General features: G+C 51.7%; 2 protein-coding genes across 3 annotated transcripts; one reads left to right on the top strand and one right to left on the bottom strand.

Annotated features, from left to right (window-relative positions):
• Window positions 1-453: 453 nt before the first annotated feature.
• LOC121478852 (beta-1,4-galactosyltransferase 3-like) lies at window positions 454-15,248 on the bottom strand. Its single transcript, XM_041734248.1, has 9 exons — window positions 15,224-15,248; window positions 14,304-14,376; window positions 13,994-14,159; window positions 4,761-4,917; window positions 3,064-3,299; window positions 1,685-1,872; window positions 1,015-1,137; window positions 763-864; window positions 454-682 (listed from the first exon to the last, which is right to left on the bottom strand). Exons 1-9 carry the CDS (start codon window positions 15,246-15,248, stop codon window positions 541-543), a joined length of 1,212 nt encoding a protein of 403 aa, XP_041590182.1. The 3' UTR covers window positions 454-540.
• On the top strand, window positions 14,146-18,471 carry LOC121485109 (cytoplasmic tRNA 2-thiolation protein 1). Of its 2 annotated transcripts, none has more exons than XM_041745143.1 (3): window positions 14,146-14,216; window positions 15,639-16,183; window positions 17,641-18,470. In XM_041745143.1, exons 2-3 carry the CDS (start codon window positions 15,676-15,678, stop codon window positions 18,243-18,245), a joined length of 1,113 nt encoding a protein of 370 aa, XP_041601077.1. In that variant the 5' UTR covers window positions 14,146-14,216; window positions 15,639-15,675; the 3' UTR covers window positions 18,246-18,470. The 2 variants fall into 2 exon arrangements, with proteins under 2 accessions (XP_041601077.1, XP_041601078.1); XM_041745144.1 differs by having other exon boundaries at window positions 14,187-14,311; window positions 17,641-18,471.
• The last annotated feature ends 3,208 nt before the right edge of the window (window positions 18,472-21,679 follow it).

Genomic DNA, 21,679 nt, shown 5'->3' with positions numbered 1-21,679 from the left:
ATAATTAAAATCTTTTAAAAAATGAATAGCAGGGACACCTAGGTGGCTCAGCAGTTGTGTTGCTGCCTTTGGCTCAGGTCATGATCTTGGGATCTGGGATTGAGTCCCACATCGGGCTCCTGTGAAGAGCCTGCTTCTCCCTCTGCCTATGTCTCTCTCTCTCATATTTTTAAAAAATAAATAGCAGAGCATACCATACACGTGTACCTTGTTCTTTTCGTGCTGCATCTGGTTGCATGGTATTCTGTCGGGTGAACACTGTTCAACCATCCTCACAGGACGATGCCAGCAGTGCCTATCGCAGAAGTTTTTGTGAGAAATGAATGGGTAGGCAGATGTGTGCTGCACACTTGGAGAGAACCAGGGAATCTGAGTGGGACTTTGAATGAATGTGCGAAAATGAAAGGGTGGAGATAAAGGTTGACAGAAGTGAGTAAAATAAACTTTAATAAGAAACCAGTTGGGAGGACTGCCCTACAGCCCTGGTCTTGGGGATTCTGTTCCAGCCTCCAGCTCCCCCTCAGCTTGGCACTGGGCCTGCTAGGGCTGGGAAGTTGGGAAGTTGATGTCCACGGTGAGGTTGGTGTAGAGGGGCTGCAGCTCCTTGGAGAGCCGCCTGTAGCCCAGCGAGTTCATGCCATCCTGCTGCCATTTGTGGTGGATTGAGGCCAGAAGGCCAGGGCTGGAGGCAGGGGCAGCTACGTGAGCCCAGGACTTAGTGACTGCCCAAGGTGGGACATCCTACCTCCAACCCCAACTTACCTCTGGGGGCTTTGCTGGTGGCTGGGGTCCTGCCCCTCTAGCATGTGGTAGCGGCCAAAGAGCAGATGGGGTCGTGAGAGTAGCATCCCGCTCAGTTGCAGCCTTACAAGGGAGAGGGCAGGGAAGCCAGAAGCCTGACTCTGATAGGGTCCCTATGCCACACCCAGCCCTTCAGGCCATGGCGGCCAGTGTCCCCCACACCATGGAGGGACCTGCAGCCCCATGCTAGGCTCCTCAAACAGGGCCCCCCACCTAGCAGCGATGTCATGGTCCTCATGATCCCAGTACCAGTACGAGTTGGGGAAGCCATTTATCCTCAGGTAGTGAGTGGGGCGCAGAGCAAACACGCCCCCAAGGTAGCCGTGGTAGGGTAGCCTGGAGAGGCAGAGAGAGTTGGGAACAAGGAATTTCAGGCAACAGGGGTCCTGGCCAGGATCTCCAAGCTTTATTTCTGAGTTTACCCTTCCCAACTCACCCCTGTGATCACCTCTCCCCTAACCCCACAGGTACCCCCTTCCCTGATCTTGGAGTAACCCTTCCTCTGCCCCCTGAGGTGGGCCCTCACTTGACCTGGGATATCTCCTCCCCTAAATCATCTGACAGGCCCACCGTGTGACCCCTCAATGGCCCTTTCTCCTCAGACCCTAAGATAACCCTCTCCTGTCCCCTAGTCAGCCCCTTCTTTCACACATTCTCCTTCTTTGACCTCCACCATGACCCTGTCACTGACCTCCACCCTTAACACCCACATCTAAAAGGAAGTTTCTTCCCTGTCTACAAGACTTTTCCTTGGGCCCCATCATTCTTCTCCACCTGAGTTCCAGGGATCGAGGATTAGACCCTATAGATGGGCAGGGTGAAGTCCAGGGAAGCACAGGGTCTGCCTATGGTTTCCCCCAGGAGGCCCCCTCCTTCCACCTACTTGTAGTTGAACTTGTCAATGGCCACAGACACATGGGCTGGGAAGATGTCACAGATGTAGAGGTTGCGGTCATCCTCTGGGAGGAGGTTCACATCATGGAAGAAGACACAGTCCCATTCCTCCTCCTGCATGGCCTCCCAGAACCCCACATTGCGTAGCTTGCCCCGGTTGAAAGCAGTGGTGTGTACCTGGGATGGACAGAGATGCTCCATGCTCACTCACCAGTGGGCAGGAGTGTTTCCTCACCTGCCAGGCCCATCTGCTCCCCCTTTCCAGTGCCATTCTCCTGCCTGGGCCCTATTCCCACTGGAGCTGCAAAACCCAGACCTATCCACAAGGGCACAGTTCAAAGTTTACCTCTCCTGGAAGACTTTTCCTGGATTCCCACCCCCATCCTAGGCAGAGTCTGTATCTCCAGCCCCTCAGCTCTGTCCACAACCATTTGCAGGATTCTCAAAGATTATCTCCTTCAAGAGACTATAAACCCCCCTTCAATAGGCAGGGGTTAGGGAGAGCAGGGACCACCTACATCTGTTTCTGCCCCTACCAAAGAATGGATCTGATGCTCAGAAAACATGACAGGTTTTGCCTCTCCCTCCTCTTCCTCCATCATCATGTTCTCCTTCATCACCACCTAGTTACCATCAACACTTGCTATTATGTTCATTGCCAGCATGAGCACCATCATCATCAGCATCTCCAAGGCCATCAACACAACCTCATATCACCTCCATCACTCACCACATCAACATCATCCTCACCACCATCAAAACCATCATTGCCATCATCATCATCACCATCATCATTAGCTATATCACTAAGTAGCTACTATGTACCAGGCCTTGACCTCACTGCTTTAGTTATTAACTCAATGCTTCCCACAACCTAGCGATGGGAGGGTTACTATCATCCCTGTCTCATGAATGAAAAAACCATAACACTGAGTTCCCCAAGTTTATCCATAGTTATATGAGTGACAATGGGATGGATGGATGGATGATGGTCCCACACTCTGACCACACAGGTAGTAATAGGCAAGACTGAGATTCAAACAAGCATCCAAAGGGATCCTAAACCCAGTGCTTTAAATTACCACTTAGCTTCATTGCCCAACCTGGCCAGCCCTGGTTTCAGGGAGGTCTAGACTCTGTGGGACTGAGTCTTCCAGACAGCCACTTGAGCCAACCCCAGACTCAGCCCCAGCTGAGCTATAAACCTATAGCCCCAGCTCTAATTTCCCCCAAGATCTTCTTGACTCATAAATCCAGCCCCCAACCAGCCACTCTCTGGCCCAAATGCTGACGTGACTCTCCACAGCTGTGCTTGGAGACCCACCTTGTGGGTCTTTTTGCCTCTGCCCCTCCCCACCCCAGACGCACCTGGTTCACCACATAGATGGCATAGTGCAGTTGCTGGCGCTGTAGGAAGGGGTGCAGATGGAAGAGCAGGTGCTGCAGATGTTGGACTTGCCCGTAGTAGGGCACCACTACTGCTGTGTGGTGACGTGTCCAGCAGTCAGGTGGCCGGTACTGGCCCCCCAGCTCCACCAGCGGGTTCTTTTCCACCACCTGCTCCATTGTCAGGTTCTCTGGGATCATCACCTTCAAGGGGCCATCTGAGAGAGGTAAGTACCATGGATGGTCAAGGGGATCCCCTAGAAACCCCACAACCCAGTTGTACTGGGTTCCATCATGTCCCCCCCCCCCAACCATGTCCACCAGCCTTCAGAATGTGACCTTAACTTGGGAATAAGTCTATGCAGATGTAAGTGATTAAAATGTGGAAGTGTTGAATTTGGGTGGGCCCTAAATGCAACAACTGGTGTCCTTATAAGAAGGTCATGTGAAGACCCAGAGAGAAGGTGGCCATGGAGGCAGAAATTAAAGTGATGTGCCTCTAAGCCAAGGAAAGCCAAGGATTGCTAACAACCACCAGAAATTAGGAGAGAGAGAGGCATAGGATGGTTTTTCTCTCTAGAACATCCGGAAAGAACCAACACTGTCAACACCATGAAACTTCTGGCTTCCAGAACTATGGGAGAATACCTCTCTGTTGTTTTAAGGGTGTTTCCCCTGGGGTGGTTCTCAGGCCACCCACTCTCCCTGCACCTCAGACTGCTCCTTCCAGCACCTTCTTCTGAGGGCCCCACTGCCCACCCACCCAGCCCCAGCTGTGGCTCCTCCCCCTTTCTGTAGCAGAACATATTTCTTCCAAAGATGCCACAACAGTATCTCTTTACCCAAATGCCCCTCTTACAACATGACTTTGATACTCCTCCCACAGAGAGATGAGTGTATGTCCCCACTCCTTAAAATTGGGTGGGCTTTTATAACAGTTTCAATGAACAGAGTATGGCAGAAGTGACACTACATGGCTTTTGGGACCAGATCAGAGAAGGCCAAATGGCTTCTGCCTGCTTTATGTGAACACTTGCTCTTGAAGCTAGCAGTTGCCGGCTAAGCTCTCAGGCCACCATACTGTTTGGAAGCCCAAACGAGCCCCCTGGGAGGGCTCTGCGGAGGCTCTAAGATCATGTACAGAGAGTGGGAGTGCTTCCACCCCCTGCTTTTTTAGCTCCAGCCATATCTCACTGCAACTGTGTGAAAAACCTGGACCACGACTGCCCAACTGGGCCCTTCCCAAAACTCCCCACCCAGATACACATTAAGAGTTGACGTCTGTTGGGCACCTGGGAGGCTCAGTGGTTGCGCATCTGCCTTTGGCTCAGGTTGTGATTCCAGGGTTCTGGGTCGAGTCCCGCATCAGGCTCCCCGTAGGGAGCCTGCTTCTCCCTCTACCTATGTCTCTGCCTCTCTCTCTCTGTGGCTCTCATGAATAAATAAATAAAATCTTTAAAAATAATAATAATTAAAAAAGAGTTGATGACTGTTTAAAGACAGAGTTCTGGGGTGGTTCGTTATGATGCAGCCACAGATGACTAGCACACATGCTGTCACCCTTGGGTCATCAGTGCCAGGCCTGCTTCTAGATCCTCCCCTACCCCCCCAAAGGAGTCTTTCTAGCTCCCCAAAACCTGAGGCAGGGTTCGGGGGACAGGATATTCTGACAAGCTTACTGATGTAAGGTGAGATGAGGGGGCAGCTAGGCAGGTCCTCCTCACTAACGCCCACAGGGTGGATCTGGCTTAGGTTGGTGTACACATCCTGGGAAGAGGTCTGCGCAGCAGAGACTGAGACCAGAAAGGGCAACTCTTCTCCCACCGTTGGCCTGTCCTGTATCAGGACGTGCAAGAAGGAGGTGAAGCTGTGGTGGTGGCGGTTCTGGTAGAGGAATGCCCCCATAAGCAGCAGCTGTACCCCCAGAAATAATAACAGGAGCCCCCTCTGTTGTTCCATGCTGGGGAAGGAAACAAAAGGTCATTCTTTCCATCTTGCAAACCCCTCACTTTTGCCCCATGTAGCTCAGTCCCACAGCACTGCACCCACCCCCTCCCTGACTGTCTTTGCACAGGGGAGGGGAGGTCAGGGTGAAAGAACAGCGAGGCTGCTCAAGGCTGTGCCGCCTGCATGAAGAACCTGACGAGCATATCTGCAGCCTCATCTCTTCCCACCTGGTCCCCTCCAAGCCCCATGATCACAGTGGACCCTGGCTGGTAGCTCCCCTGGGTGAGCAACTCAATCTTTCTAAGGCTCAATGTCCTTGTCTGTGAAATGGGACCTATAGCGGGTTCGGGCTCACTGGGTTGTTGCGCTAGGATGTGCAGTGTGCAATGTGACCCGGCTGCACATTATTCCAGATTGTGCCAGGTCTGCTCATATTTCCAGCACCCTGTATGAAAGGGACCTGACTCCTGTTTATTCTGGGTGCCCTTCTCTTTCCTGTAATGAGCACCTGGTATCTCCTAGAGGCTTATGCAGCCTCTATACGTCTCCACCACGGTCTGATCATCCTGGTTTGTGGCTGTCCTGTCAACCGCCCCCATCAGAGTAGGAGTTTGCAGAGAACAGGGTTCAGGACTGACTCATCTCTGGGTCCCCAGCATTTCCGAGCACAGGATGAGTGAGTGAATGAATGACTCACCACCTGACAGACTCCTGCTCATGCTCAGCCACTGCCAGAGCCCCTCACTGGGGAGCCTTCTCCACATCCTCCCCTCTCTGCGTCAGCTCTCCTGGTCTCCTGTATCTCTGCTGTCACTGCTCTGACACCAGACCAGGAATGATCTGTGTCCAGATCTTCCTCCCTCATCTCCCTCCCTCACCCACCTGGGAATGGGGCAGGCCTCGGCCCAGCTCAGCCCTGGGTCCCCAGCATCACCCAGCACCAGGGCTGAGTGTTTGTTCATCTCTAGTTACTAAGAACCACTTCTGTGCCAGGATTATTGAGCAAACCAACGAAGCTGCCACAAGCAAAACCAATAGAAACCTCTACTCCCCAGGAAACCCTTATTCTGGTGGGAAGGACAGGCAAGAAAACAGGTCATTTCAGAGAGCAATAAAAACCTACACATCGAAAGGGGTGGAGCAGGAAATGGATGGAAAGGAAAGAAACAAAGGGAGGCTATCTCTTTTCTAGGTGGCTGGGCAGAGGGAAGAGCAGGTGGAAAGGCCGTGAGGTAGGCAAGGGGAGAATCAAAGGGCACTGAACAGTCATACACAGGCTGGAGGCCTCGTCACTAAATTGGTGAGCGAATTTTCAGACAAACCAGAAAATTATCTCATTACAGAAATAGGCTCAGTATTACATCTCAAATGTGGGACAAGACAGTATGGGATTGGGGGCAGAAAACCCTTCAATTCTGGAGCATGGAGACATGAATCCCAATTTCAGTAGCAAATTCTCTGTTGTGAGGCAGGAATAAGAAAAAACTACCTGAAGGTAGAATGTCTCTCAGCTTTTCAGCTGAAAAGCCAGATCACAAAGGAGCGCTATTTCATAGAATACCATACAGACTTTTGAGTGACATTTCAAATTTAGATGCCCCTCTTTTCATCAAAATGAGAAGAAACCCCCACATATGGTGGAAATGCACCCTGTTCACACACCCAGCAGAAAACGGATTGTCGAGTATGTTTCAGGGGGAACCCCTGGGTGGCTCAGCGGTTGGGCGCCTGCCTTCGGCCCAGGACATAATCCTGGAGTCCCAGAATCGAGTCCCACATTGGGCTCCCTGCATGGAGCCTGCTTCTCCCTCTGCCTGGGTCTCTGCCTCTCTCTCTCTCTCTCTCTTGAATAAAGAAAATATTTTTAAAAAGTATGTCTCAGGGAGCTCAGCTGGACTTGGTATGCACTTTGGGACCAAAAACCAGTCTTTGAAAGGTCCTGGTAGAGTTGGCGCAGCAGCAATTTATGAATGTATTTGATGAGAACAGCAGGGCTCATACTAATCCCTATTTCCCAGCGGTGAATGCTACAAGTGTGGATGGTTCCTGAGTCGGCCACCCCAGCCAGGGTCCAGCTGCTCTGTAAACATTTGGAGGTGCCAGCAGAACCTCGATGGTGACTCTATTTCCCCTTCCTCGGCAGCTTGGAGGAGCAAGGAGCCTTCCATGGCATATGTGTGCTCAGGAGCATGATTCTTCACACAGGAGTCGGCTGCATCTGTTGGTTTCTGTGGAGCCACCAACAAAGGGAATGTGTTGGACACACATCACCCAGTGTTAAGACACCCAGTGTCCAGACTTCTTTCTCCTGGTGCAGGACAAGAAGGGCTACTATGGAAAGTGTGGTTTGTCTCCTGGAGAGCCCAGTAAAAAGGACCCCTCTGACTTCACAGGAAATGTGACAGGCACGTTTTGTAGACTGCAACAGAGCAATTATCCTCTGATTCCTCATTTTATCATTGATCCCTATTGCAAATACAGGGGTTATGACTTAAGACACAGTGTTACTGTCATTTGGGCTCCTGGTGGAGAAAATTTAATTATGAGCAATGATTTGAAAAAAGAAATTGGGGGAAGCATAATCATGTGACTGTAGGTATCGAAGCATGAGTGTGTTCCTGTTACTCCCTCAAAAAATAGAGTCCATTTCACTACTGTTGAAAGGTGAGCAAGGTAGGATAAAATCAATTGCATATTGTTTCCCAAAGTTACTTAAGATTTCAAGAAAAAAAAAAACCCGACATTTTAAAGTAGCAGGAACTCCCATGCATGTTACAAGATTCAAATTAGTACACCCACATTTTCCAACTGACATGTTTCCAAGTCTAATAATAAGTTATATTTTCATTTGGGGAAAGCAATATTTTTCTGACTGCCATGTGATATGTGTACATCCCTTAAGAGCCTACATGACCTCAGAGACCCAGAGTCTCCCCAAGGAGTCTCCCCATGGATCCCCCTAGGAAGCTGTCCGTTCCTCCTGGTGGGTTCCTGACACATGCCTGCACCCCAGCTCTGTCTTCTGAGTCAGACTAAGGGTGGCAGTGATTTGAGGATGACAATGCCTAGCATCTTCTGCCCCAACTGTGGCTCATTAGGTCTCTTTTCATGAAAAGGGAAAGGTAGAAGCACAGAGGATCTTTGGCTGACCTGCCATACACAACTGGCCCTCCAAAGTCCATACTCTCCAGAATGAAAATACACTGCCAACAAGAGGGAAGTTGTTGAAACCAAACCATCTAGAAGCCCCTCATTCCAAAGAAATTCTAATATTAGAAATGTGTTTCTTGGAGCATCTGGGTGGCTCAGTCGGTTTAGGCATCTGCCTTCAGCTCAAGTCATGATCCAGGGGCCTAGGATTGAGTCCTATGTCAGGCTCTCTGTTCAGCAGGAAGTCTGCTTCTCCCTCTGCCCCTCCCTTGCTCATGCATGCTCTCTCTCTCTGAAATAAACAAAATCAAAAACAGAAAGAAAGAAAGAAAGAAAGAAAGAAAGAAAGAAAGAAAGAAAGAAAGAAAGAAAGAAAGAAAGAAAGAAAAGAAAAAAAGAAGGAAGGAAGGAAGGAAGGAAGGAAAGAAAGAAAGAAAGAAAGAAGAAAAGAAAGAAAAAAGAAGAAAGAAAGAAAGAAAGAAAGAAAGAAAGAAAGAAAGAAAGAAAGAAGAAAGAAAGAAGAAAGAAAGAAAGAAAGAAAGAAAGAAAGAAAGAAAGAAAGAAAGAAAGAAAGAAAGAAAGAAAGAAAGAGTTTCTTCTTTAGGAATGAAACCAATTTTCCTTTTCATCCGGAAATTATCTTTCAAGCTGGATCTGTTAGCTTCAGAAATACCTGCCCCAGGTCAGATTTTGTGTTCACTCTAAGGCAATCCCTGAACTTCCTGACCTCCAAGAAGGTAAGAAATGTATTCTGGTATATAGAATCTGTTTTATGTAGCAGAGGTCTTCCAAGTGGGGTGTGTATACATAACTTCCTGCATGGGAATGTGTTTCTATTCTACTCATTTAAGGTGATGCCAGGTTCCTGTTGGGACATTCTGTATTCAGAACCACCACAGCATGAGAGTTTAGTGGAGTTAATTTAAAATTCAACCACAGTGTTTTCAGGGACAAGTTTTTCAAGTTACACTGGATAAAATATCCAGGTAAAAATTTATGAACCCTGTTAGAATTGGTATGCATTTTTCTCTTAGGTACTTAAAGCCTATTTGAGTCATGTCATAAAATATTTATCCCATTAACAGCCAATCTTCATCTCATATCACCTTGTAAAACGTGTAACATTTTCCACCTCTGAGTAACAAAGCAAAACAAAACAAAAAAACCCTCAATGTTGAAAAATGTCAGGTGCCACTCGTCTTGTTCAAATTTTCCATAGCTTTACAGTTTTTTGTCTGCTTGATGAATTAATGAGAAATTTATATTTAAATATCGCAGTGCTTCTAGAATTTGTCAGTTTCTCCTCCTCATCCTGCTAATTTGGGTTTTATTTCTTTGGAGACTGTGTTGTTAGGTATATCCAAGTTTAGAATTGTTTGGTCATCCTGGTTATTCCTTGTTCATCTGGGATGACGCACTATTACTCCCAGTGCTTTTTGGCTCAAAAATCTGTTTAGTGGTTGTAGCTGAACTTAGATTTCTTTGTGCTGTTTTCCGGTGTCTTTTCCTCTCCTCTTGTGTTCACACTTTTGAGTCTTTACTTATTAGATGTGGGTGTCATGTGTACAGCACATAGCTTTTTTCTCAACTCTCCTGGTGATTGAGACAATTTTGCTAGTTTCTAATCTCACAGCAAATCTTATTTATTAAATGATGTTCATTTTTTGAGGAATCTTGTACCCAACATGGGGCTCAACCTTATACTGCAAGATCAAAAGTTGGATGCTTTTCTGAGACTGAACCACCCAGTCACCCCCACAGCATATTTTTTTTTAAGATTTTATTTATTTATTTGAGAGGGAGAGAGTGAGAGTGAGCTAGAGTACAAGGGCAGGGGGAAGGAGAAGCAGACATCCTGCTGAGCCCTGAGATGACCTGAGCCCAAGGCAGACACACTTAGCTTAACCACTTAACAGACTAAGTCACCCAGGTGTCCCTCCTACAGCAAATCTTATTTTAAAATATTTATTAACAAATTCCCCTAATTGGGACACCTGGGTGGCTCAGTGGTTGAGTGCCTGCCTTTGCTCAGGGTGTGATCCTGAAGTTCCAGTATCAAGTTTCACATGGAAGAGGGGGGTGAGGGGCCTGCATATACCCTGCTTCTCCTCTCTCTGCCTTTGTCTCTGCCTCTGTCTCTCGTGAATAAATAAAATCTTTAAAAAAAAAAATTTTCCCTAATCTAAACCAATACTAAGCTTTTAGATTTTATAAACTAATATAACCCACAAAGGTAGTCTTGATCTTAAAAGAACACTAACGCATTGTGGGCCTTTCATTTTCAAAGCCACCCTTTGATTTCACAAGTAAGGATATTGATGCCTAAAGTCACTCAGGTGTAAGAAAAGAGCATGAATTTTAGGGGCACCTGGTGGCTCAGTTGTTTCAGCATCTACCTTTGGCTTAGGGTCATGATCTCAGGGTCCCAGGATTGAGTGCCACATCCAGTTCTCTGCTCAGCAGGGAGTCTGCTTCTCCCTCTCCCTCTGCTCCTCCTCCTGCTCCCTCAGATAAATAAAATCTAAAACAAGAAAAAGAGCATGAATTTGAGCCCAAGCCTGTGTGTGTGCAACTCCGAAGTTCTTTCCATTGCCTGGCTGGGGGTGTCTTGGGGGATGAGGGTGGTAGAACTCAGGGAAGGTTTCCACAAAAAGGTAGCATTCTGGGTAGGTCCCGAAGGATAAGCAGACATTCGCCACCCATACCCAGGGAGGGAAAGGCACTCTAGGCAGAGAGATGGAAGTACCAGAGAGCCTGGTATGCCTAAATCATGGTGGTAATGGTACCTCTCATCTTTGGAGCACTTACTATGGCCCAAGAGCTGTTTTAAGCACTCATCAAACGTTCCCTCTTCTCAGTCTCAGCATTACTGGCATTCTGGGCATGTTAGTTCTTTGCTATAGGGGCTCTCCTGTATATTACAGATTTCTAACACTTCTGGATGCCAGTATCCGCCAACTCCAGCTGTGACCACCAAAAATGTCTCTGCCAAATGTCCTCTGGAAGTCAAAATCATGCCAGGTTTGGAACCAGTGCTCTCATCGAATGAGGGCTGTACTATTATTTTTTTTTAAGATTTTATTTATTCATGAGAGAGAAAGAGAGGCAGAGACCCAGGCAGAGGGAGAAGCAGGCTCCATGCAGGAGCCCGATGCAGGACTCAATCCCGAGACTCCAGGACCACACCCTGAGCCACCCAGGAATCCCTACTATTGTTATTTCTATCTCACAGGTGAGAAAATGTAAGTTGTCCACAGTTCTACAACTAGGATGGTACTCCCAGGATCTGAACCAAGTTGCTTCTGCCCTTAACCACCATACCACACGGCAAACTTCCTGGGTTCTGTGCTCACTGGGGTACAAATCACAGGAGACAAGAAAAGAGGGGCAGGCTAGGGGCAGCTCAGGAAGGGCCTCGAAAGCCTTGCCTGCTCTGTACCTGGCCTTGTGCCTGGATGCTGGGACCCAGGTGCAAATCCAGCTAAAACCCTCTTTCAAGGAGCTCCCAATACAAAGAGACACCGAAAGTCACAGCCACAGCCCAAGGTGACAGGGCCTCTGACAATGTCAGGGACCAGGGGCTGTGTGAGCCCAGAGATGGTTTATTAATGCAGTGCAAGTGAGGACAGGTCCTGCAGGCTTTCTAGAGGGAGTACATCCACGTGGCTACCTGGATGAGAAATAGGAATCAGTGTGGTGAGGAGGAGGGGTGAAGAAGGGTCTTCAGGAAGGGAGGATGGCATGCGTAAACACCTGGCAGAAAAGTTACTTCACTGGCAATTGTGGGGGAACTGCCAGAGGCTCAGGAGGCTGAAAAGTCATCAGGGGCCTGGTTGCAAACACCAAGCTGAGAGACTCAACCTTACCCTGCACGTGATGAGAAGCTACATTCTCCTGCCCTCTCCAGAAGCCCCTGACACCAACTTACAGTCTTTCCCACCAGAATATTGTGTTGCAACAAACAAAACATAAAATGTTTGCAAAGCATCCATGAGATACCTCTGTCCAAACTGTGCCAACACACTGGTGAATATGGCCACTAAGGACTAGTGGGACTGGTCCAGTTCTCAACTGGATTACCAATTACTGCTGCGCCAGGGAAGTGACATGAGGAACCAGAACACCCCGGCCTCAAGCACTTACTAAGCACCAACCACTGGTCTTAATGTTTTACAGAGGTTAACTCAGTTACTTCTTTAACCCAACAACACTATTATCGTCTCCACTAGGCAGAGGACACTCAAGCACAGACTTTTCATAACTTACTCAAGGTCACACAACTAAGCAAGTGGCACAGGGAGTCAAATGGCAGGCTGGCTTTCACAACCTCTTTTTGTCAATGATGTCCAGTTTGAGATAAACCTTTCTGTCAATTTCTCAGTACAAAGTGTGTGGGTGGTGTTGAGATCTGCTCAAATACATAGTGAAAGAGACTTGCAAAGCAGGAGACTAAAACCAACACAGAACCACCTAAATTTGTATACTAGTTGTGGGGTTAGAAAACCAAAGTACAGCACAACAGAATACCACTTAGGCCATGGTTCCTCAACTTTGGCACTATTGTTCTGAACCAGAAAATTTGTTGCAGTGAGAGGCCATCCTGCACACACTATGTTTACCAGCATCCTTGGCCTCTACCTACCAAACGCCAGTCACATCCTTCCCTGCTTCCTTGTTGTGACAACCACAAATGTCTCCAGATAGTGCCAACTGTTCTCTGAGGTACAAAACCACCCCCAAACTGAGAAGTGACTTAAAGACTCTCAGTAGGTTGCCTGAGGTTTTGACATTCTCACCTCACTCCTTTCTTTAAGAGAAAAATTAAGCCTGGTCACCAGTGGGAAGCCGCCCCAGTCATTAGAATAAATGGGATGAAAGTTTACTGTTTGGTGAACACACACTTTCCATATTAACTCATATTAACTCAGTCTGTGAGGCACATTCTGTTATTAACCTCCACTTTACAGAGGAGGGGCACATGCCAATTGCTCAGCAAGTGCTATTCTATCCCTCATGTCCTGGCTCGCAGCACTTTTAACAGCTGGTCATCTTCATCTCTCCAGCCAGGCCTGACACTCCTGTGTCCCCGAGGGTCAACCCTCCTGACAGCTTCAGACACCCAAATGTCCCCCATCACCCTTCATTCTCAATCCTCCCTATCGAGGGTCTCACAGGGGGAGACAAGAAATAACACTCAGGAGGAGGGCAGTTTGGGGGCTGCAAAGCGGCTGAGGGGGGGAGAGGGTGCTGACTCCTGGGAGGCTGCACCCTAACCCTGGGACCAACCCTCATTGGTCTCACCTGCCCTCTATCTCGAGCTCTGCCTTCAACCCCACAAGCCCGTAGGGGCGCGCACTTGTCACTGAGCCACGCCTGCGGGTAACTGCTCACCGGGTCCCGCCCCAGCCTGGCGCGCGCGTGGGGAAGCGCAAACCGCTCGGGTCAGCTCCGCGCACGCACAGCCCGCCGGCCGCAGGGCCCTGGACCGCGTTCGCTGGCGCACCCACGCCCACTCCCACGACCGTGGGGGCGCGCGTATTAGCCCACCCTGTGCCCCGGGCGACGCGGCCCCATCCCTGCAATCTACGCCGCGGTCGCGCTGCCTCTCCCTTGCGCACCCCTATTCCCTTTCTCCCCTCCACCCTGACAACTCTCCACCCGCACCTCAAGCCCTATCATACTCCCATAAAGGCAGAGAACCGAAAAGGCAACCATCCCCTCTCTAGAATGAAGTGCACAGCGGGCTGCAGGACACAGGAATCAGGCCCCTGCTCCGGCCTTTGCGCAGGCGCAACCGGAGACGCGCGGGACTGACCCGGAGCACCCGGGGAGCCGTGGGCGGCGCGCATGACGTCACTGCGAGGCTCGCAGGGTGTGGGCCCAGCTGGCTTCCGAGCTGTAGGAGCTTTGGGCCAAACTGCCCCAAGGGCACCTGGGAGTCGTAGGCAGGGAAACCCAAAGCCTTCTGGTAGTCGTAGTCCCTTCACCGTTTCCGCGTTTTCTCGGAGCCTGGACTTTCCTGCGCGGGTTCTGCTCACGTGAGTCCCTCCTTCCTCGATGGGCCGATCCTGGCCCTTTGTAGTGCTAGAGTGTTAGGAGTTGAGGATCTCCTAGTCTTCTCCCACGCATTCCGGTAGGTGTCCCTGGAGACATGGCACTCCTCTCCGTGATCCCCCAGCGCCAATCTCTGGCGACCCTCTGGGCGGAAGTGCCCTAAGCAGCTGGTGTCCCTGCTGATCCGCTTTGGACTCTGCCTCGGTTCTGACTCCTTTCCACCCCGCAACCTGAGGACGGTTCCAACGCACCCTCCTCTATCCTGGTTACAACCTGGATAGTTGTAGAGTGATCAGGGCCGGCGTTGGGGGAGCGTCAGGCGGCCGTGGGAGCCCAGCGGAGGCGCCAGACCCAGCCCAGGGTCCCAGAAGGACTTCCAGAGCAAAGGACCTCAAAATTTACCATGCCCAGACAGAATTACAGAGGCCTAAACCCCTGGCTCGCACAGTATTTACCTATTCTTCCCTCTTCCCACCTCCTTCCCCACGAAATGGTCCCCTATGCTTCCCCACGCTGAAGCCAGAACCTTTGTCAGCCCCCTGCTTCTCTCACCTACTGCCTCGTTCAACCAACTCTTGTGCGAGTCCCACTTGCTCTATTTCCAGAAGAGATCCAGACCACTTCTCTCCACCTCCACTGCCTCTACTCAGCCCTAAGCCACATTATTGTTCATCTGGATTGTTGCAGGAGCCTCTTCATTGGTCTGCCCGTGTCTACCCTCGCTACTCTCCACCCTCTATTTGCGCGCAGCAGCAGCCCGAGGATCTTGTTAAAATATAAATCAGATCCTGTCACTGCACAGATTACAACTATCCAATGGTTCCCATCTCATCCAGAATAAAATCTAAGCTCCTCACCCTGCCAGCCTCCAAGCCCTAGATCCTCTCCCCTCTTCAGCCATAAATCACTTTCCAAACAACTGAACACAGACAGGCCCTGCCTTTTCGGTCTTTGCATTTGCTATTAGCTCTATCTGGAACATTCTTCCCACCTTGATCTAATGCCTGATTCCTCATCCTTCTAGCCTGAGCTCAGTAATATGAGGCTCAATTCCTTCATGTTACTCCTTATATTTGTAAAGTATCTTGGTTATTTACTTATCCATGGGTTGGCTCCTCCTCTAAACTTGATGCCTGCAACCCTTCCTATTTTGATCACTGCTGGCCCAGTGCCTAACACATGTTAGGTAGATGGGGGGCAATGAATGGATACTCGTTGAATGAATGAATGAATGAATGAATGATGAACGCTTAAGCTGAGACTTGAAGGTGCCAAGCCTCCACAAGTGATGGGAGAATATTCCAGGCAATGGGTGTACTCAGCGCTATCCAGGCCGCCTCTCCGGAGGCGACAACCCCACAAATCGGAATCCGCATGTAACCTGCCTCCCCTCTCTCCCTGTCCAGGAGAAGCCAACTCCTTCCCGCCCGCCCGGAACCCGCGATGCCCGCCCCGCAGTGCTCCTCTTGCCACGCGGCACGCGCCGCCCTCCGCCGCCCGCGCTCCGGCCAAGCGCTGTGCGGCGCCTGCTTCTGCACCGCCTTCGAGGCCGAGGTGCTGCACACGGTGCAGGCGGGCCGCCTGCTGCCACCCGGCGCCGTAGTGGCCGTGGGCGCCTCCGGCGGCAAGGACTCCACGGTGCTGGCGCACGTGCTGCGCGAACTGGCGCCGCGCCTGGGAATCTCGCTGCGCCTGGTGGCCGTGGACGAGGGCATCGGAGGCTACCGCGACGCGGCGCTGGCGGCCGTGCGGCGCCAGGCAGCGCTCTGGGACCTCCCGCTCACCGTCGTGGCCTACGCGGACCTCTTCGGGGGCTGGACGATGGACGCCGTGGCCCGCAGCACCGCCGGCTCCGGCCGCAGCCGCGCCTGCTGCACCTTTTGCGGGGTGCTGCGGCGCCGTGCGCTGGAGGAAGGGGCGCGCCTCGTGGGAGCCACGCACATCGTGACAGGTGAGCACGGGCCCTGCGGCCGAGGGGCAAAGGGGGTACCCTTAAGTGGTGAAGGAGCCGCTGGGTGTGCCCTGGAAGGAGGAGCTGCACATGGAGAAGGGGATGTGCGTGCCTGGCATGGGCGCGGCCAGCTTTTGAGTCACTGTGATCGATGGCATTGGCAGCTCCAGGGTGGAGGTGTAGTCTCCAGGGGCTTGGTTCCCTACATTAAGATAAAAGGACATTCTTTGTGTCCCCGTTCACAAAAGAAGGGGAATGAAGTGGTCCCACCCTTCAGAAGCCAGCTGTAGTCTGGAATACAACTGTCTTTGAATTCCTTATTTTCTGTTGGCCTCTCCTCTGTGATGACCCTTATTCTCTCCTGGTCATCACTTCAACACATAATTCTTGACCACTTACAAAGCCCAGAGCAATGCCTAATTTCAGTTTCCTCTTCTGTAAAATGGGGTTGTTAATAATACTGAGGTCCTAGGGTTGTTGGCAATTAGGTTATGTGTGCAGCACTTGGACCAGAGACCAGAAACCAGTAGGTATTGCAGAAATGTTTGCCATTGTGATGATGCACTAGACGGTATCTCTTCCTGCTCTTCTCTCACACGTATAATTAGAACCTGAGAAGTGCTACTAGGGAAAATCATAGACTTTGCCAGCTTCTAATAGAAGCATCCAGTTGAAGGGAGAAGAGTAGGGGTTAGGAAGCATCTAGAGTGAGCTGAGACCCGAAGGCCACCCAGTAACCAGTGAAAGGCAGACAGAGGGGCAGATTATAAGCAGAGGAAACAGTTTATGCAAAGGCCCTGAGAAGGGTTAATATGCCAATTCAAGAAGCCCTAAGAACACCAGTGTTCTACTGTCTGGACTATACAGGCTCCAGTATAAAATAATAAGATGCAGAATAAGAGATTTAGCTTGTTTTATGGTGATTGTTGTGTAAATATTCCCTTTCTCCCTGGTCTTTCTGAATGCCATGATGTGCATTCCCAGAGGCACTGGGGCAAGGGCTCACTTGAGAGTCTCCATTAACTTAAATGCTGCTTTGGCTCCTGTGCAGTGTGAAGCACACTTCTGAGACTGAAATGTTTGTAGCCTAAAGCACTTTTACTACCTTCCTGAAAAGGCAACTAGCACAGGGCGGGGATGGCGATAAGTGGGTGCCAGATGAGGGCGCCCCGAATTGCTCCCCGGGAACCTGTGTGTGTTCCCTCTTCTTTCTCACTGTGACCACCGTCAGCCTCCACCTGGCTGTCCCGGGGCGCCCAGGGGTCTCCATGGCCCCGTGTGGCCCTCCCTGCTGGTCTCCGGGCCCCCTCCCGGTCTCCCCGGGTTCTGGCTGCCCCGCAGGGTCTGGGGTCTCCACGGCCGGTCGGTCGCACGCACACCCCGGGCCCCTCCCCGTCTCCCCGCCCGGCTGCCCCGCGTGGCGCCCCCACCTCACCGGCTCCCCCTCTCTCCCCCAGGCCACAACGCCGACGACATGGCAGAGACCGTGCTCATGAACTTCCTGCGGGGCGACGCGGGGCGGCTGGCCCGGGGCGGGGGCCTGGGCTCGCGGGGCGAGGGGGGCGCGTTGCCGCGCTGCCGCCCGCTGCAGCTGGCCTCGCAGAAGGAGGTGGTGCTGTACGCGCACTTCCGTCGCCTCGACTACTTCTCCGAGGAGTGCGTCTACGCGCCCGAGGCCTTCCGCGGCCACGCGCGCCACCTGCTCAAGCTCCTGGAGGCGGCGCGGCCGTCGGCGGCGCTGGACCTGGTGCACTCGGCCGAGCGCCTGGCCCTGGCCCCGGCCGCGCGGCCCCCGCCCCCCGGCGCCTGCTCCCGCTGCGGGGCGCTGGCCAGCCGCGCGCTCTGCCAGGCCTGCGCCCTCCTGGACGGCCTGCAGCGCGGCCGGCCCCGCCTGGCCATCGGCAAGGGGCGCGACGCGGAGGGGCCGGCGGGGCCGCCGCCCCCGCCCCCGCCCCCGCCCCCGCCTCCGCCTCCCAGAGACCCGGGCTCGGCGCCGGGCCCCGCCGCCGCCGGGGAGTGCGGGGCGGCCTGTGAGGGGCGCTGCGCCCAGGCCTCCCTGTGACTGCGGGAGTGACTGCGGGAGGGGCACGGACGGGACCGGTTGCCGCTGACCCCGCTGACCCCGCAGAAGCTGAGGCCGGGACCAGGGCCAGGGTCGGAAGGAGGAGGGAGCAGGGGGCTGGGAGCCAGGACTCCTGGGTGCGAGGGAGGAGGGGCCGGGGCAGGGACCCCTGGGTGTGAGGGAGGAGGGAGTAGGAGGCAGGGACCCCTAGATCTGAGGGAGGAGGGGCTGGGGGCCTGGACTCCAGGGTGTGAGGGAGGAGGGGCTGGGGGCCTGGACTCCTGGGTCTGAGGGAGGAGGGGCTGGGGGCCTGGACTCCAGGGTGTGAGGGAGGAGGGGTTGGGGGCCTGGACTCCTGGGTCTGAGGGAGGTGGGGCTGGTGGCTGGGACCCCTAGATCTGAGGGAGGAGGGGGCTGGAGGCCTGGACTCCTAGGTCTGAGGGAGGAGGGGCTGGGGCAGGGACCCCTGGGTGTGAGGGAAGAGGGAGTAGGAGGCAGGGACCCCTAGGTCTGAGGGAGGAGGGGCTGGAGGCCAGAACTGGTGTCAGGGAGGAGAGAACCTTACATTCCAGAGGCAGTAAAAATTAGAGGGCTGCTTGCCTAGTACTCTGCCAGGTTCTGCGCATGCTCGGGAGAGTCCTAACCCTCCTTTAGGACCCACTATGTGTCACCTTTGCCAGGAGTGGGTAAAGCAAAACCGCTTCCCTTGATGGGCCCTCTCATTTACAGTAATCAGGATGCTTATCTCTGAGTGCTGTGGATGCTGCCCCGGCTGACTTCATCCACACCACAGTCTCACTGGCTGTTGCCCGAGGTCAGGTGACTGGCCAGAGGTCACCTAGCTGGAGACAGATAATACTGGAGCCTCACACGCAGATATGCGCCTAAAGCTCTTCAAAGCAGTGGATTTGCTCCCCACCCCCATCTGAATCTCTCCTGGTGTCTCTGTGTGGTGCATGAGGAGCAGCTGGGTGGGCTCCCCAGACCTCAAATTATGTAGGCAGAGCTGGGTGAGCCTCAGTCAGTGACTTGACCTCTCTGGTCTTCAGTTTCCTCCTCTGAAATGAAATCAACACCCACCCACCCCATCAAAGCATCGTTGGATGGATTTGGTAGTGTCCTTAATACATGCTGGCCAACTTTGTGGGTCATATTACATTTTGGCCACCAGGGTTCTCTGGGTTTCAGAGTCTTCACTTCCAGAAGGGTGTGAGGCCAGAAGCTTCCTTGCATGACCCCTGGAGAGACACCTGGAGTTCTCAGTACCCCCTCCAAGTTTTGCTGGCCTGGCCCCTTGTCAGGAATGCCCTCCCTTTCCGTCCACCTTCTCAAATCCTCCAGGGTACTTCTAGAAACCTTCCTGACTCTCTCTTCTCACCTGCCCAGCCTGGGACGTTAGGACTCTTCCCAAGTCCCAGCCCCTGAGTCCTGCCCTCATATGTGGCCATCCACAATCTGGTTCTTGTTCTCCCTAACTGGACTGAGGTTTAAGAGCAGACCTCCCACCCCACCAGATAACCAACATCATTTATTCAGTATGTATTGAGTCCCTAATGTGTGGAGGAGCGTTTCTAGATATTGTTGGGGGGAAAAAAATACAAAATCCTCTCACTCAGGGCTTTTGTTGGCTTGGTCAGTGGAGCATGTGACTCTTGATCTTGGGGTCGTGAGTTCAAGCCCCACATTGGGTGTAGAGATTACTAAAAATAAATAAACTAAAAAAGGGGCACCTGGGTGGCTCAGTGGTTGAATGTCTGGCTTTGGCTCAGGTTGTGATCCTGGGGTCCTGGGATCAAGTCCCGCATCGGGGTCCCTAAATGGAGTCTGCTTCTCCCTCTGCCTATGTTTCTGCCTCTCTGTGTGTGTGTCTCTCATGAAAAAATAAATAATCTTCAAAACAAAACAAACCAACTCTCTCACTCCTGGAGCTTACAGTATTGCTGGAGAAAGCCAAAGCCAAATCAGTATGTAATAGGCATCTGATAATGCATGCTATGAATAACAAAGCAGCTTAAGGGGAAAGGGCATGAGGGGGTGCTCTTTCAGTTTGGGAGGTCAGGGCCCTTTTGAGAAAGTGAACAGAAACCAAAATAAAGCAAGGTCAGTTTCTAGCCATGACAGAGTATCTTGTGTCAGAACAACACTTCTGCTGAGACCAACTGGAAAAGAAAAAATAGATATATAACAAAGTGATCTATTTGAAGACATCAAAGAGCTACCAGGGCAGCCAGGATCCCACAGAAGAGGCTCATTCTGCTGGAGGGACCAGGAGGCTAAGGAATAGGCAGAAAGCACAGGCTGAGAGGCCGGGGATCTCGGTGGAGCATTCAACAGTGTGCTGGGACTGGAGACAGTTTGGAGTCTAGGGCTACATGGGCAGGGACTCCAGGGACCAGAATCTGGGGTGAAGGGAAGAGTGTTGAGGTTGGCCGGACACTGCATTTTCCCTGGGCAGTCTCATGGAATAGGGTAAAGTTTGATGTTCAGGGTTTTGTAAAAAGTCGAGGCCCAGTAAGCACCTGTTAGGACCCCAGTAAGGTTACAAGTTAGAAGTAAGGCCCACCTAGAAGTAGACCCACCCACAAAAACACCAGAACCTAGCTTCAAATACTCAATCCCAGACCAGGTTAAGAAGATTCCTACCCTGCTGGAAAGCAAGAGTAGGGTAGCCCTGTAGAGCTGTAAAGGGATGCTCTCTCTTCCTTGCCTGCCTCCTCCACAACAACCCCCCACCCCATACACACACACTTCCCAGCTCCTCACATGGAGAAAGGGGCTGAGTGCTCTAATAAATCCCTCGTCTTAGCTCCCTCCCTGGGTGCTTCCCTAACTGCACCCACTCATACAGCTATGACAAATTCTAGAGACAATTTTAGATTCTGTATAGTATTCTCTTCCTCCAGAATATATTTCTTGCCTGTAGCAGGCAGGGCATTTCAATGCAATTAGGGATCAAGGGAGTTTAAAACCCAGCTTCAGTCCTTATGGGGTGAACTTTTTTTTCCAGTCTACCCTCCCTGATAGTCCCAGCTACAGGACTGTAATGGAGCCAGGGCCCCTCCCCCTTGGTAAACCCTCAACTGTCTTTCTTTAGCCCTCCTGACACTCGTAAGGTTCTACGTAGCTTCTCAGTAACTGCTTAGAATCGGCAATCTAGCGGGGAAAGGGGGCTTTAAATACGTGGCTCATGTCTTTTAACTTCCTGCTTCTTCCATCTTCACTGTGCAATTTTCTGTCAACTCCAAACATTGGAAAAATTGTATCCAGGTTGTCTGATATTTGTTTTTTTCCACAAGGAAGGTTGGTTTGAAATACCCTGACAGGCCACTGTCAGAATCGTGTCACCTGAACTAGAGAGTTTGCCAAGCTTCCTATGTGTGCTGAGTGCCATTACCAGAAGGTTCTGGGATCCCACCCACTGAGGGGCTCCCCAC

The sequence above is a fragment of the Vulpes lagopus genome, chromosome 2 (assembly GCF_018345385.1).
Source record: "Vulpes lagopus strain Blue_001 chromosome 2, ASM1834538v1, whole genome shotgun sequence".
Taxonomy (NCBI): Eukaryota; Metazoa; Chordata; class Mammalia; order Carnivora; family Canidae; genus Vulpes; species Vulpes lagopus.
Note: the sequence above shows the minus strand (reverse complement) of the source record. Positions and strands in the feature narration are given on the sequence as shown.